General features: G+C 46.1%; 1 protein-coding gene across 1 annotated transcript in view; it reads right to left on the bottom strand.

Annotated features, from left to right (window-relative positions):
- Positions 1-14,121, bottom strand: part of LOC146195179 (monocarboxylate transporter 14-like) — a 51,435-nt gene extending 37,314 nt beyond the window's left edge. Inside the window, exons 1-2 of the mRNA XM_084597716.1 lie at positions 13,783-14,121; positions 219-365 (exon numbers count right to left, since the gene is read on the bottom strand). Coding sequence (XP_084453842.1) covers positions 219-365; positions 13,783-13,876 — 241 coding nt within the window. The 5' untranslated portion in view covers positions 13,877-14,121. The remainder of the gene's footprint in view (positions 1-218; positions 366-13,782) is intronic.
- Between the last annotated feature and the right edge of the window lie 903 nt (positions 14,122-15,024).

Here is a 15,024-nt window from a genome sequence, read left to right as displayed (position 1 = left end):
CATACATACATACATACATACATACATACAGAGATGCAAGAATGTGCATGCTGCGTGGGCCCTACTTCAATGGCCAAACCACGAAGTGTCCATCGGAACAGAAAATTAGTCGTGATTTCGAAAGCCTAAAATTGAAACCTGCCAGAGCTATAAACTATCTTTAAACATATTATTTTTCTTACTCTCTCCCATACTGACCATAACTCTTGATCTCTTACCCGACGCCTGGATACCAGCGGCCATCATAAGCACGGGCCAAGCGGCGTCCCGATGGTTGGCGTGCCAGTTCGCCTGGATGGCCACGAACACATAGCCCCCTGAGCGGGCCACGCACGACGAAAAAAAGCAGGAGAGCGCACAGGCACCTGCAAAGGGGCAGTTTAACTAATTAGTAGCCTGATGAATGGAACAAAATGAGACTTTTGTAAGATCGGCTACAAATTCTCGCAAGTAACAATTATCGAAAAAAAAAAAACGAATACAGCAACCAGTGTGGTTTTTCCCATAATAGACCTTAAGCAAACGTGCTGCCATCTACCGGAGGAGAACCAAAACGAATAAGCGGTGCCATTTTGAGGACTGCCGTCTTGGGATTGCCTGGAGCGGAAGTATGAGCGGCTTTCTCGGTTTGGTGATCCGTTTATTTCAATGTGTAAGAGAAAAATAATTATCGAGAAGCAATCCGTGGACCTTTCTGCGTTTTGCACGGTTCCGAGCGGCTTTTCTGGTACATATTATGCGTCGGAAACACAATCGAAGAGGCACCACGGCAGTGAAGAAATGCACAACAGTGTCGTAAACGTTCAAGACGAACAAGTGTACGGCTAAAGAACATCTTTTCTTTTCAAAATGTCAGACTCACACTATTCTTCAATCGTTGGCCTCTATTCGTTGCGTCGACGATCAGATCGTTGAGGTTCAGGTATGCTTCGCGCCCGCATTGCGCTGACAACGCCATATCACGATCACAGACTCGATTACGAGTACACCTTGTTGAAACTTGCTGATCGCTAGAGTGTGTAGAGCTGACCTAAGACCTTGTGGTCCCTAGCCACAGGATGCATGCTCGAACCTATAGCCACAGCAGATATTCTTTTCATAGAAGTAAAAAACCGAAACGCCGATGTGTCGAGATTTCGCTGCACGTTAAAGATCCCGAGGTGCTGAAAAGAATGTATATGACACGACTTATGCAAAAGCAAACTGAGCCTTAAGAATACCAAAACGGGCCTGTGAAAACGAAGCGTCAGGCGCAAAACTAGTAGCGCGTGAGTCACTAATAGCCGACTAACGCAGTGCGCCGTGACTGCTGGCATACCGCGGTGTGTGGCAAATAACCAAATAAGCAAACAGCTCACTTTTGGCTTTTTCCTACGATCTAACTTCTGCGATTCAGTTATTGGCCTCGAAAAGAACTCAAGGTTTAGTAGCGACTTCCCGTTGGCCTCGTATCACGTTCCCAGCCAGAAAAAACTACCGGTTCAATTAAGTTCCCTTACGCGCTGGTAATGCTTAACATTAAATTTTAATGATTCGTTTCCGTTGCGCGTCTTTTTTAACAGAGTTAACGAGGCAAGACGTGTCCTGTCTTGCCACGCGCTGTTTTATTCCCGTCTTCAGCGACAATGTCAGAGTTATTATTATTGGGTGCACGAAAGAAGTAGGCGGTAGGACAAAGCGACAGGACACCGATTAACTTCCTAAACAGACAAAAGATCTGATTAAAAAACGGCATATCCAGAAAGCCACGTAATCGACTGACACGATAGAACTGTCAGAGTTATTGAACCTAATCAAAAAAGCGTATCTGACATAAGAATTATAAAATGAAGATAATTCTGCACGCTCTAAAGAACAGCATTAGCCTGAAGACGGTCACGAGGATGCTAAGGACAGGTAAAAATCGAATTTTGCGCTGAAGCACAAGACTGCAATATTATTACCATAATGGACAGGACAGTCAAAGCAGCCAAGGAGTACTATGATGATCTCTGAGGAAGCCCAAGTAACCAGGACGATGATGAGGATAGCAGTAGCGCAGAGCAATATGACGTTCCATCGCTAGCGTAGAGCGAAGTAGAGAAATCACAGAAGCAGACAAAAGAAGAAACCCACCTCAGGAGGATAGGATAACTGCAAATTTGTTAAACGACAGTGAAAAGATGGGCTAGAGAAACTGCCCTCCTTGTATACGCCATACCTTATGACCGCGAGAGCACTGACATCATAGAAAAACGCTAACTTTACATTAATCGATTGGAAAGGGGACGTCAGTTAATGAAAAATTACAGACCGATTAGCTTACTATTCTTTTATTCTTTGGGAATAAGATAGTTATTAAGGTAATGACTAATCGAAACAGGTCGCCCTTAGACTTCAATCCACCAAAGGAGTATAGAGAATTTCGTGCAGGCTACTCTACAATGGCCAAACTTAGTATAGCATTCATATATTACGAAAAGGTAATTGACTCGGCCGATACCTCAACAGTCATGCGTGCATGGCGAAATCAAGGCGTAGATGAGCCATATGTGAAAGCATTGGAAGATAATTATAGTGGCTCCCACGAACACATTGCCCTTCCTAAATAGAGGAGCAGAAGATTCAGACGGAAGAGTGTTAGCCAGAGAAACACCATCCATCTAGTACTGTTCGCCACTGGTTCATCTTGGACCAGGAATGGGGACTAGCTAGTAATCATGGGGAATAGAGGGCACTTCAGTAATCTGCATCTAGCTGACGAGAATAAATTACTAAGTAATTAAAAAAACAAATTTAAAAGAATCGTTAAGCACGTAGGAAAAACAGAACGTTAGACCTTGAAATTGCTATGCAAAAGACTAAGGCAGTGTTTGACAGTCTCGCAAATGAATGTCAGTTTACAATTGCTAAGGAGGAACAGTAAATGCTGAAGGACTAATTCTGCCAAGGACAGGTAGGAGCCGCCGCTACGGATCGCGAAAGAAACATAACTATGACAATAAGATTTGGATGGAGCCCAAATGGCAAGCAGTCGCAGATCACGAGCAAAATCTTAACGGCATCCCCCGGGAGGAAAGTGTATAAAAGCTATGACTTACCGGCGCTCACATATATGGGGCACTAGCATGGCGTGTAATAGTTGATGATTTTATAATAAACTGAACTTTCTTACTACAACTTCGAACTTTAGGGGATTCGAATAAAAGTGAAGAAATCACACGCGGACAAAAACTCTTTAACGGTAACAAAAACACTGGATATATTCATCAAAGTTTACACGCGTCTTTCTCCGACGAAGGGTGCGTTCCACACTGTCTCGTCCCCTCTTCTCTCCGCCAGTCGTTGCCAGCAGCACTCCCACCCCGCACGTGCGCACAGCCTCCTCGTCGCCGGCCCAGCCCAGGCCCCTCCTTCTCTTCAGCGGGGTGCCACGCCGACCCTTGTTCCCAATCGCGCGTTCCCCGGTCGTTCCGGGAAAGTGGACCATGCCTATACCTAGGAACGAGCTGACTTTTGCTGGCTGCTCTTTCGGGAGCAAGAGCTCGGTATTTCTTCTCGTTCTTTATAAATTCTTTACATCCTCCCCCCCAAAATGAGTGCTACTCATTTTATGCGCGTCTCTAAGGGATAGAGGAGCTGAACCGGTCGCCTTATGATGGCCCCGGATGGCATCTTAACTGTGCACGAACGCACATGTCCATCTCGTCCCTTAAAGACCTCTACCAGGCGAGCAGTCTGCCACATATGCTTCGGCGCCTTTTCTTGATGCACGATAACCAAGTTGTCTACTGTGATCGCACTCGCAGGGCTGGAAGCGGACAAGTGGACCGAGCGTAACTGAAGCAGGTACTCCTTCAGCCATCGCTTCCAAAACGAGTCCATGACCGTTTGTCGGTATTTACACCTTCGGCCTAAGTCGGTTGCACTGGCCGAAGGAACGGACGCTGCTTTCGCTTCGGGCAAGGCGATCAACCGTTTCCCAGTGAGCAGATGGGAAGACGTGAGAACCGATGTTTCTTCTGGTGCTGAGGAGACGTAGGCTAGTGGCCGAGAATTACTCGTAGCCTCGACGTCTGCAAGCACTACGCGCTTCGACGCAGCTCCGCTAGTTAATGAGCTGATCACACTGGCCAGGGATATTGCCATCTTGTCAGCTGCGTTCCATTTCATTCCCAGGATCTTCTGTTCACCGTTCGAAGATGTAGTTTCGTCGTCCCCAAACGCCGCGCGGACTGCATCGGAATTCGAGGACCATTTCCTTAAGCGTATGCCGGCGTCGCTCATTATGTCGATGGCTTCAGTGGCCATTTTCAACGCCTCTTTTACTGTAGCCGCCCCCGTCACCAGATCGTCCACGTAAAAGGAGTCCTTCATGAGGCTCGCCGTTTTCGAAACTTCCTTTGTCGTGCATTCAAGGTGGTGGAGGAGGGTAGCGGTCAGCAAATACGGGCTGGCTGTTGTACCGAACGGTACCCGAGTCATTCTCCATTATTCGATATCCGGCAATGCTGACGGTTTAAGCGGCGGGCTACTGTACCAGAAGAACCGCAGGGCGTCTCTATACTCAGGCCGCACGCTTCTCTGCAGAAATGCTTTCTCGATGTCTGCTACGAGAGCGACCTTGTGTAGGCGGAACCGCAAGAGAATCTGCACCAAATCACTGACAAGGTTAGGTCCTTTTTCCAAGTGGTCGTTGAGTGACCGTTTCTTCGGAGCGTGTGATGATGCGTCGAACACGACACGCAGCTTCGTTGTAGTTGCCTCACTACGTACGACTGGCTGATGTGGCATGAAATAAACTTTCCCAGACGCTACTTCTTCGGTCACCCGCTCCGCATGCCCTGCCTCGAAATAACTCCTGATGGCGTCGTCGTATTGCTGAGCGAGATCTGGATTGCGGCATAGTCGCTTTGTCAGGTTGTCGAGTCGCCGAATTGCCATATTTTTGTTGTCGTTGAGTTCTTTGGATGCGTCTTTCCATGGCAAGGCAACTTCATAGCGCAGACATTTCTTTTCCAAATTTACCTCGCTCAGTGCTCTTTCGTCGTGTGTCTCTGGGGAATATTTTATGCCGATGGCGTCTAGTTCCCGGAAATTCTGCAGCGTAGTGTGGACCTTGTCTGCAGTTTCCAAGCCTATTCTTAGTATGCAAACATTGTTTGCGATTGCGAGGCTTGAAGTCACACTGAACGGTCCCTGAATCGTCCAACCAAGCTTTGTAATCACCGCTGCTAATCCTTCATTTTCGTTACATCTTTGCACCTTTCCCGTTTGAAATTTCCAAAGGTGGTCGGCTCCAATTAGTAATCCAATACCTGGCACTGAAGACATGCCCGGATGGATCGGTCTGTCTGCGAGCAGTGCTCCTCGAACTTCCATCTTTTGCACAAAACTGTGATCTGTGGGCACCTGCTTGACGTCATTGCATATGAAGGGCACCTCAATAGCCTCTATTGCTATTTCGTGATGTCCGTATTGGCTTCGGAGGCGAACTTCTACCAGCCGGCAGCTTTGGACTTGCGCGGCCGCAGCACCAAAGGTGTTTAGGCGGAAGTCGGCCTTTCCTAAAACCTTCAAATCAAGTGTTTTTGAGATATCTGCTCGAATGAACGTTTTTTGACTTCCACCGTCCATTACGCACCGGATATAGCCGTATTTGGTGCTCCCCAACGCAAAGGCACGGAAAGTGTGCAGTGCCGTTTCTTGCGTTTCTTCTGTTTTGGCGTCTGCATGTACATTAGTGGCGGTGATCTCTGTTGGTACGTCAGTTTTGCTTACTGCCCAATTGGGGTTGCACATTGAGGTAGCGTGCCTTTTCTCGCACTTCCCGCATTTTATCTTTCACCTGCAGTGTTTTGCTCGGTGTCCCCACCTTGTGCATCGAAAGCACCTTTTCGCCCTGGCAAGTTTTTCGGTTTTTTCTTCGTTCGTCAGTGCAGCCGGGCAGATCTCTGTGCCGTGCCTGTTCGAATCGCAGAATGCGCATTTTTCTGTCTTTTCTGTTTGCGCATAAAGAACAGCGGCCCTCGGGCTTCCTGGCGCGTTTGCCGAAGTTTTCTTTGTAAGAAGGCTTCTCAAAGGCGGGACCTTGCCTACATCGCTCTCGACACTCTGTTTCTACTAGCAGAAAATGTAGTACCTCCTCTAGCCTTCTCTCTGATCTGTCTGCTGCCTGCGTTGAGGCAGAGGACTGCTGCGCTGGTGACGCGGGACTACTGTAGGGCGGCGACAATACATCTGTCTTGGTCGCTCAGCTTGCCAGGCGGTGAAACTCCACCACCATGTCTCGCGGCAGCGCCGTTAGAATGATGTCGCAAAGCATGGCGCAATATGCATTTTTGGTCACTCCGAGAGCCGTTAGCCCGCAAATGTGGGCTTGAACATGATCGTAGAGCCGGCGGAGTCCTCTGACATCTCCTGATGACGACACTGGCGGTAGCGTCCTTAATTCGGCAAGGTGTTCTTGTTCGATTAGCCCCTTGTCTCCAAAACGGCGCAGCAGTATCTGTATAGCGTCTTCATAGCAGGCCTCAATCGCTTGTAACCCTTTAACTGCCGACGCGGCAGGCCCGGTGAGGAGGCTCTTTAAGTAATGAAATTTCTCCGCTTTGGACAGGGCCTGATTATCATGCACCGCTTCGCGGAAACATTCCCAAAACGACTGCCAGTTGGCAAGCTCACCATTGAAAGACTGGAGCTGCAGCTTCGGAAGCCTGATTGCAGTGACGCATGGGTGTTGGCATGGACGTTTGCGTCGATTCGGCGTTCTGTTCAGACGCAGTCTGTTGTGAAGCGTCAATTCGAGCCCTCAGTTGGCCGATGAGGTTTATGGCCCGGTCGTCGTATTCGACGCTTTCTGTAAACTCGGTCTCGAACGCTTCCTCCGGTAGATCAACTCGTCGTTGATCTTCCGCAGCTCATCATTGCTGACTTCCAGTCTATGAAGCAGAGCTGTCAACTGTTGGACGTTGGCTGTCGGCAGTGCTGTTGTGGCCTCGTTGATGATAATCGTGTTCTGCCCTCGTCGACTTCGCCTCTTCGCTTTGAGCTTTTCCATTTTGGTCCGTTGCGGTCTTTTCGGATTTCGCCACTGTCTTCAACAAGAGTTGTTGTCGGGCTAGTTGGCTTGAATCATGTAATGCCATTAAGGCTATGCGCAAAAAAGACAACACAAACAACAGAGGCAACGACAGGACGAGCGCAATCCTGTCGTTGCCTCTGTTTTTTGTGTTGTCTTTTTTGCGCATAGCCTTAATTGCATTACACGCCACTATCTTCTCATCCCGGGTTTCGGCACCATGTAATAGTTGATGATTTTATATTAAACTGAACTTTGTTAGTACAACTTTGAACTTTAGGGGATTCGAATAAAAGTGAAGAAATCACACGCGAACAAAAACTCTTTAACGGTAACAAAAACACTGGATATATTCATCAAAGTTTACACGCGTCTTTTTCCGACGAAGGGTGCGTTCCACACTGTCTCGTCCCCTCTTCTCTCCGCCAGTCGTTCCCAGCAGCACTCGCGCCCCACACGTGCGCACAGCCTCCTCGTCGCCGGCCCAGGCCCCTCCTTCTCCTCAGCGGGGTGCCACGCCGACCCTTGTTCCCAATCGCGCGTTCCCCGGTCGTTCCGGGAAAGTGGACCATGCCTATACCTAGGAATGCACTGACTTTTGCTGGCTGCTCTTTCGGGAGCAAGAGCTCGGTATTTCTTCTCTTTCTTTATAAATTCTTTACATGGCGGCTAATGAAACGGATCCTACCTCAATTTAGCACAACGCTGAGAGCCATTGATTGGAAACTGGTAGGCGTTCTTACCGTTACACCTAAAACTTTCATGGGTTGGCATAGCCGCGACGCAGCGGCACCGGCGGAGATTTACCCGCCAGAGCTCCACGGTGCAAAGTAACGTTCCCAAGCTCTGCTCCGCTCGACCTAAATGACACCAGACACTGCTCCGCCAGTTAAAGAGTTGAAATCTTACGATGCTTTTTCGAGGATGCGGAGCGAAAACTGTCCGCGCGTTAGTTTTTTGTTATTCTCCACAAGACGTTTAAAGCCTGTCTTTAAAGCGAGCGTGCCTCGATTGTCTTCTTTTTTACTTTATTTCTTGTTCACAATTATTAGCGTGGTAAAAATAAGGCTTCGCTGTGTTTCAGGAGCGTTTTATGTTAGACAGGTGAATCAAAGGTAGCATCCATTCAGGTTTTCCACTTTAGGAATTATAGGTTGCTTTGAGGCGAGTCGCACTTGCATTGAAATACTCTCTCGCTGAACGAGGATCCATGTCAGCGTGTCTCACAGCCGTTCTCGTTTTCCAATAAATGTGGGAGCAAATTAACATGGTTAAGTCATATGACACGCCCTCTTAATTATGGGCAAGTAAGAGGTGTATAGGGTCAGGGCGCCCATTGTATGGCGCCCCCATCGCCTCGGTGGAACAGCGCCGCCCGCGGTGGAGTGCCGAAACAGCGGAATGCCGCGACAGCTGAGCGGCTCAGTCGTTTCTGTTCTGCGAGGTGTTTTTGAGCCTGTCCCTACCCGTCGTTTCGCGGTGTGGCTTTGAGAGCTTTGAGCTGCTTTGAGTAATCGCAAGGAGTATTTTTTGACTGGGAAATCTTGAAAAAGAAAAAGGCCGTCCTCGGCAGGGCGTGCGTGCTTTTTTTTTTTTGTTGAAACCGCCCAGCGCATGGTATTTCTGTTATATACTCGAAAATGCCACGCGCGTGATTTCACCATGCGCTAGGAACACCTTCGTTAGGCACGGGAAGACGGGAATTGCGCCTGCACTGCGCGTCCATCTTATATTAGGTCTAGTCGAAACCTGCCTGAAGATCAAATACCACCGAGCCGTGTAGCCGTGGCGCCGTAGTAGTGGTACTTGTAATGGTCCGCGTTCATGTAAAATGAAAAAGATGCTGCACCTGTCTTTTTTGGTAATAGCTAGGCTCAAACGATTCAGAGTAGAATAATAGCAAATGACATTCAAGTTTCAACCTTGCAACGAGAGCTGTAAAAGGAAAAAAATAAACAAGCAAAACAAAAGTAGTATCTTATTTATGGTTAGAATAGCAAACACACATATACTTCCAGGACTTCCTGCACAATTACGCTACAATAGCTCACTGAAATCGACCTTGAGACTATCAAACTTAATCATAATGTAAGCCAAATGAGTGATACCACCTCTGCGTCATTTTTACATATACGACAATGCTCTTGTTGAACACGTCGGAGCTGCTACATATAACTGACTTAGAAAATATTTTACTATACAAGCCTTCCTCCCGACATGCTGCGGAGGTTGTGAAAAGAAAAAAATAAATAAATTTCCTGCTAGCGTTCCCTCAGCGCAGGAAGTTCAATGCGATCGACCGCACCTGCCTTGAACATCTGAAGGCAATAGTCCAGTACTGTCAAACTGTTAAATACAATCGAAAAAAAAACACACACACAGTGTGATGTGTTGTAAGATAAGCCACGGACAACTATAGAGAGCGTTCTATTGGTAAATGAATCCCCTCTAATGGCTCGTTCGCTAAGGTGGTCTACTTTCTCAGCGTACCACGAACTTGCGGGGCAGATACCTAGCTGACCTCGATACCTGATGAGTGTGAGGGGACATGACCATGTATGTAGTTTTCTATTTGCACGCAAAGGAATCCGGATAATTGAAAGCCATTCCTTTTACAACCTTGTCACTGCAGCTTGCTGGACTGCCGCTAAATCTGTTTACATCGGCCATAGAAGCAATTTTTGAGAGAGGTAAAACGGTCTAGTCTTGCTACGCCACAATCAGGAAATCTCACGTTCACCAAAACGTCAATAAAAACCACATGTATGTAGGCGGGCCAGGAAATCAGCGCTGCTGAGAAAATGCGTAAAGCCGTGTCAGGTGCAAAAGGAATGCGAAAGAAAAACCTGCTGCACGGCCTTTGAAATAAAAATATGCTATGTTTATGCTCGTTTCTACAAATTAAATTGTATTTTTTTTGCTTGTTCGACTTTTATATGAACCCGATAGCATATTTTGTGAACATGCGGTATTGATTGAGCTCTGAAATGAGTGATTTTATTAGGCGAAATGGACATCCCACAAACAAATGTTAACAAATTCTAAGAGTATCAACGCAGAGCTGTCAGAGCATTTTCATTGGTTGACAAACGAAAAGAGGAAAAATGACAAGATTATGGTAATAGGAATTGCTCATGTCTCCTATCTGCTCTTTCTGTTAAGAGAAAAAAGTAAATTATCTTTAACTATGTCAGCGAAATATCTGCACAAACATTGTCTCTGCCCATCACTGAAGATCGTAACGCAGCCCGAACGACGATGGTGGAGCTGCCTTTTCATTTTCCGTGTTGGGGTTTTCTTGTACACAGGCGGGGAAATGTTAGAGTTGTAACTTACGCTGTTGGGTTACTTCGATTTCCAATTGTCAATAAAGTGACTACAGATGCAGGAGTGCGGTTTCGGCTCCGAGACTCTCGTGCCGTCACTCCTGGGGAACAGAAGGCACAGAGCATCCGGTAGCAAGCGGAATTTTAAAAATTCGGCACTTTCCATGACCACACAGTAACCAGATACGTAGATTCGTGCCTTTACCTTTCAAAGAACCATGCTTAGGTCACCCGCCACTCAGGCTTCTGTGGAAACACGTAGAAATGAATCGACTTAAAAACGTCCGACGAGTTTGCGTAGCTGCCAGTGGAGCCAACAACGCAGCACGTTTCGCCAGCCTTGTTTGGCCAGACTTCATTTCACTGGACATATTCACGCAACTAGCCCAACTTTCTGTTCTCTTGAGGATATATTCACGCACAACGTCATCTAAACCTTAGGATTTCCACACAAACCACCCACAAACAGTACGCTGCAATGCGCTGGCAATGCGCCGGCCGGGGCCGGCGCATTCCGGCGATTGAGCGATGCGCCGAGAGGTGGCGCCACCCATTCAGCTGTCCGGTCTCTATGCCATATGGTGTGATGGCAAGGTCCTATCTTAAAGTTATTCCCAAGAACTTCCAAAGAAGTACGGCATCTCGGCAGTCAGAGAGATTATGCTCTATTTTTCCGGTATACGGCAGATCAAGAAGTCTGACGACAACAGGACAGAACCGTTTTTTTGCTTCAAAAATAGTTCAACTGGTAATTTACGACTATTTAAAAGAAATAAAAAGTGATTTAGTAACGATCGTGCTGGAACCTTTATAATTTGTTATAGACATGCTTACCTTCCCCTCCACAGTGTAAACGTTACACAGGCATTAGCAATGTTAAGGCTTTGTCTCATTCTTTACACTGTGGAGATAAAGGTAAACATATTTCTTTAAAAGGTATAAAAAGATGCCAGTATGATCGTCAGCAAAGCATTTCTTTTTTCAACGCTTTTTCGTGTTATTGTACGTGAACCCCAGTGAGAATCCCACTTTAAAATGGTTAAAGAAGCCATAAACTCTCGCAAGAAAAAAAAACAGCCTTCTGCGTTTGACGTTATTACATGATATCAAAATTTTGGTAAATCATGACACAGACGAACTTGGAAACTCATACACAGTAAAGGACTTTTTGATTGCGTAAGAGTATAAAGCTGAACAGTGTTCTAAAAGTAAATAGGACGAACCGGGCCCTCCACTTTTCACTAAGCGAAACGAATTTTGTATCACTTGTTGCTTCCCAAACCAAATCCCGGACTAAAACCACAAGCAATCTGTGAATTGACATGAGTAGCGCTTGTAATAGGTATACCAGACTTAAAAAAGAAAAGGCCTGGATGGGCTAGGGGTAGAGCGTTGGACTCGCCATCCGAGGCTCCCAGCTTCTAATCTCATCCCCCCAATTTTCCATTTCTGTACTTGCTTTGTGTCTTTTTTTTTGCAAGTACTTAGATGACTGTCTTAGTGACATAGGTGTCTTATCTAAGTGTTTAACAATCAAGCAATTTTTTATTTGCATCGGTTATCGCCAGAATGCCGGACAGGGAAAACGCTTAATGAAAGGGTCAAATTTATTCATCCAGGGTTTAAAATCCACTGACTGGCTATATTGTGCAAGAAAAGAAACTACACAGAGAAAGAGTGCAAACGGGAGCTATAGTGAATGGACAAACATTTAAAGTTATGGTGCCATGGAATGAAGAAAGAGATGTTTCGAAGCGGTGTGGTAGGAGAAGATAATGGTGATGTGCAACCTCTTCTGATTGGGCTGACAGTATCGTGTGCGTATAGATATTGCACAAGGTAAGGAACCCGGGTGTTGCTATTTGCAAAGTTTAATACAGTCTAAATAACAAATAAAAAAGTTTATTGCCCCATCTCTATTGTCAATGTCGGTGTCACTGGACTGAATACAGGGAAACCATTTGTCGACAAGCTCTAAAGCTTGCTGTTTTGTTCATGAGCATACCTATTAGCCAGTTCGGATGCCTCAGCTTTTGTGAGGACAGGCTTCTTGCAATTATGATGCTGAAGACCCCTTTGAATCCCAACCTGCTATTTTTCGCCAACCAGAATTCCACACTGAGCTGACTTCCAATGGAGTGTTATAACTTAGCATGTGACAACGTCCAGATGGCGTATGAACAGCATGCGTGCATGCATGCTGCTAGGCGTGCATGCTTCGCAAACTACTTCCGTTAAAGCAAAGAGATAAGCTTGATCGAGTGCAAAAGACTCTGCGCTGCGTCCTCAGATCTTCTGATCTTCAGATAGAGAAGTGTGGCATAATCTTGCATCAAGTACCGTATGGTTCAAAAGCTACAAGGGCACACGTGCGACCCCTTTGCGGATAAGCGACTGCGTGTAAATCTACAAATGACTTGCACGTGGGCCTCACATTACAGACCAATGACACTGTACTTATGACAAAGCCCCAATTTTCACTGAGCGGCTGTTGTCAAGCTTAGTTTTGCTTGCATGTGATTTCTTCTGCACTTTGCGAAAATTAACTGTAGTACTACCTGTATTCAGTGGTCACAGTGCATATCGGCCAAAGGATTTGCTGCGCTGCGTGCTTCGTATTTAATAATTGATTTAATTCATGCTTTCTTTTTCGTTCGAAAAGCATAAAGCTATGTGTCGAACGCAGGCAATCTGCATTTTTAACAACTATTGCATCGCGTAAACGAGGGGATTAGTTAACATTGAAAATGAAAGAACTGTTTCTGGCGTTGGTGGCGTCACCCCATGGCGCATTTGTCCATGCATGCTGTATCGGCGTAATGCCGGGTAGAGTCCCACCAGGAATCCGAACTTGGGCTACTCTGTCACAGAACTAATCTCCTACGCTTTGCGAAGCAGTGAGGTTGGACGAAGCGTTCACAGATCTATGAAAGGCGCGATAGCAGGCTTGAAGCCTATTTCCTGGTCAGGTGTCTACTACACTCGCCTAAATGACTGAAGAGAAGATATGTTAAAGCAGACTTTTAAGCCTACAAGTTTCAGGACATGCAATACTGTCTTGCGCGGAGCCACAGGTAAGACCATAGGGAACGCCTAGAGACATCACCTCAAAACCTAAAGAGCTCAGTAAGCACAGAGCTCACTTTAAAAGTGGATACCGCATAGCCTGCGATTCACCTCACTGATAGGTTTGCTGAAGAATTGCTCCTAACCATAGCATTTTTAATAAAGCATGTTGGCCGGCTATTTCGTTGAAAATCTTATAAAATTGTAAAAAGACTGGCGCTAAAAGTAACACACAAATGAAGGTCTTTCTTTTGTGTGTGTGTTAGCGCCAGGGTTTTTCCCAATTTTTTTAATACTTTTTTCATTCCCAATACAAAAACGAGTACTTACCCGCCGTCATCCAGCTGTGCACACTATCTGGCCCGTAACGTTGCCGCCCTGTAGCCTTTTTCGTTTGCTTCTGATCGTTGATGGCAGCAGCCATAACTGCAAAGTGGGGCCAAACTACGAGAAATTAAGGCCACACCATAGCAATATTGTGCTCTCTACACTTTTTACGTCGGAGCAGCTGTTCTAAACTGAGGGCCTCAGTACATCCACAGGTACCCGGGTCGCGGTGTTGTATTTTTCCTAAGAGATATTTCTTCATTGCTGCAGCTCTTTGTCGGTTCTACTTCCATCCTTAAGGTATGCGCAGATGCTTCGCGACAGTTGCTTACCGCAGGTTCTTAAACTCTGCTTTCCGCGCCCCCGAACGGAGTATTTTACAGCGGCGCCGTATATTTTAGTCGATGTCTTCTAAATTATTTCTGTTTTGTTTGCGGCTACTGGTGGCAGCTGGAATCCGCGGCTTCGTAGAGATTAATAGCTTTCTTTGGCGCCGAGCTATTGTGAGCGGCGTTTTGCTTTGTAACAGCTGTGTATCTTTTTCACACCGTCATACATTTTTGCGGTTATGCTACTCACAACGTCATAGATTTTTGTGTTTATGCTATTTGGATCAAAACAGGACAGAAGGTTTCTCGAAGCTGATGTTGTAGTAGCAAATGAATACTGAAAGAGCGTATTAGAAGGGAGCGACAAACATATTGTATACAAAATGAGTGTTGGGTAAAAGTATAGCCAGATAAAGCAAACAGGGTGCAAAATTCGCAAATGAGACTGTAAAGAATGTAGAGTAATTCTACTTTTAGCGATATTACTCTCGTATATTTAACTATAATTATGAGAAGAGACTAAGGCTTGGACCACAAACGTAAGGGGCTAACACATTGCAGCTGCATCGCATTGTGTGGTACCCCAGGAGAGCCTTGGGAGGGAGACCGAAGTGAGTTTTCCTTAACGTGTGGGTTTCTTTGTAATAAAAGGTCTCTGTATTGCTGCTTTCGTTTGCAGAAAACGGAGGTATTTCAGGCTTCGAAGGAAAGCAATCATCTTAGTGTTTGTTCCCTTAGGCAGTTTGCTTCTTCGATATGGGGCATCATTTTGTTTCATTAGCTTTTTAAAGTAAGACTGCGATAATCCGAGACAAATATATTTAAGTGGTTGTCTTGTTGTGCTGGCCAATTGTAAAAATTGGTTTGGTTTGTGGGGTTTAACGCCCCAAAGCAACTCAGGCTAGGAGAGACGCCG

This window comes from Amblyomma maculatum, chromosome 3, assembly GCF_055883805.1.
Source record: "Amblyomma maculatum isolate TAMU_Amacu chromosome 3, ASM5588380v1, whole genome shotgun sequence".
Lineage (NCBI taxonomy): Eukaryota > Metazoa > Arthropoda > Arachnida > Ixodida > Ixodidae > Amblyomma > Amblyomma maculatum.
This window is presented reverse-complemented; position numbering and strand designations above follow the sequence as displayed.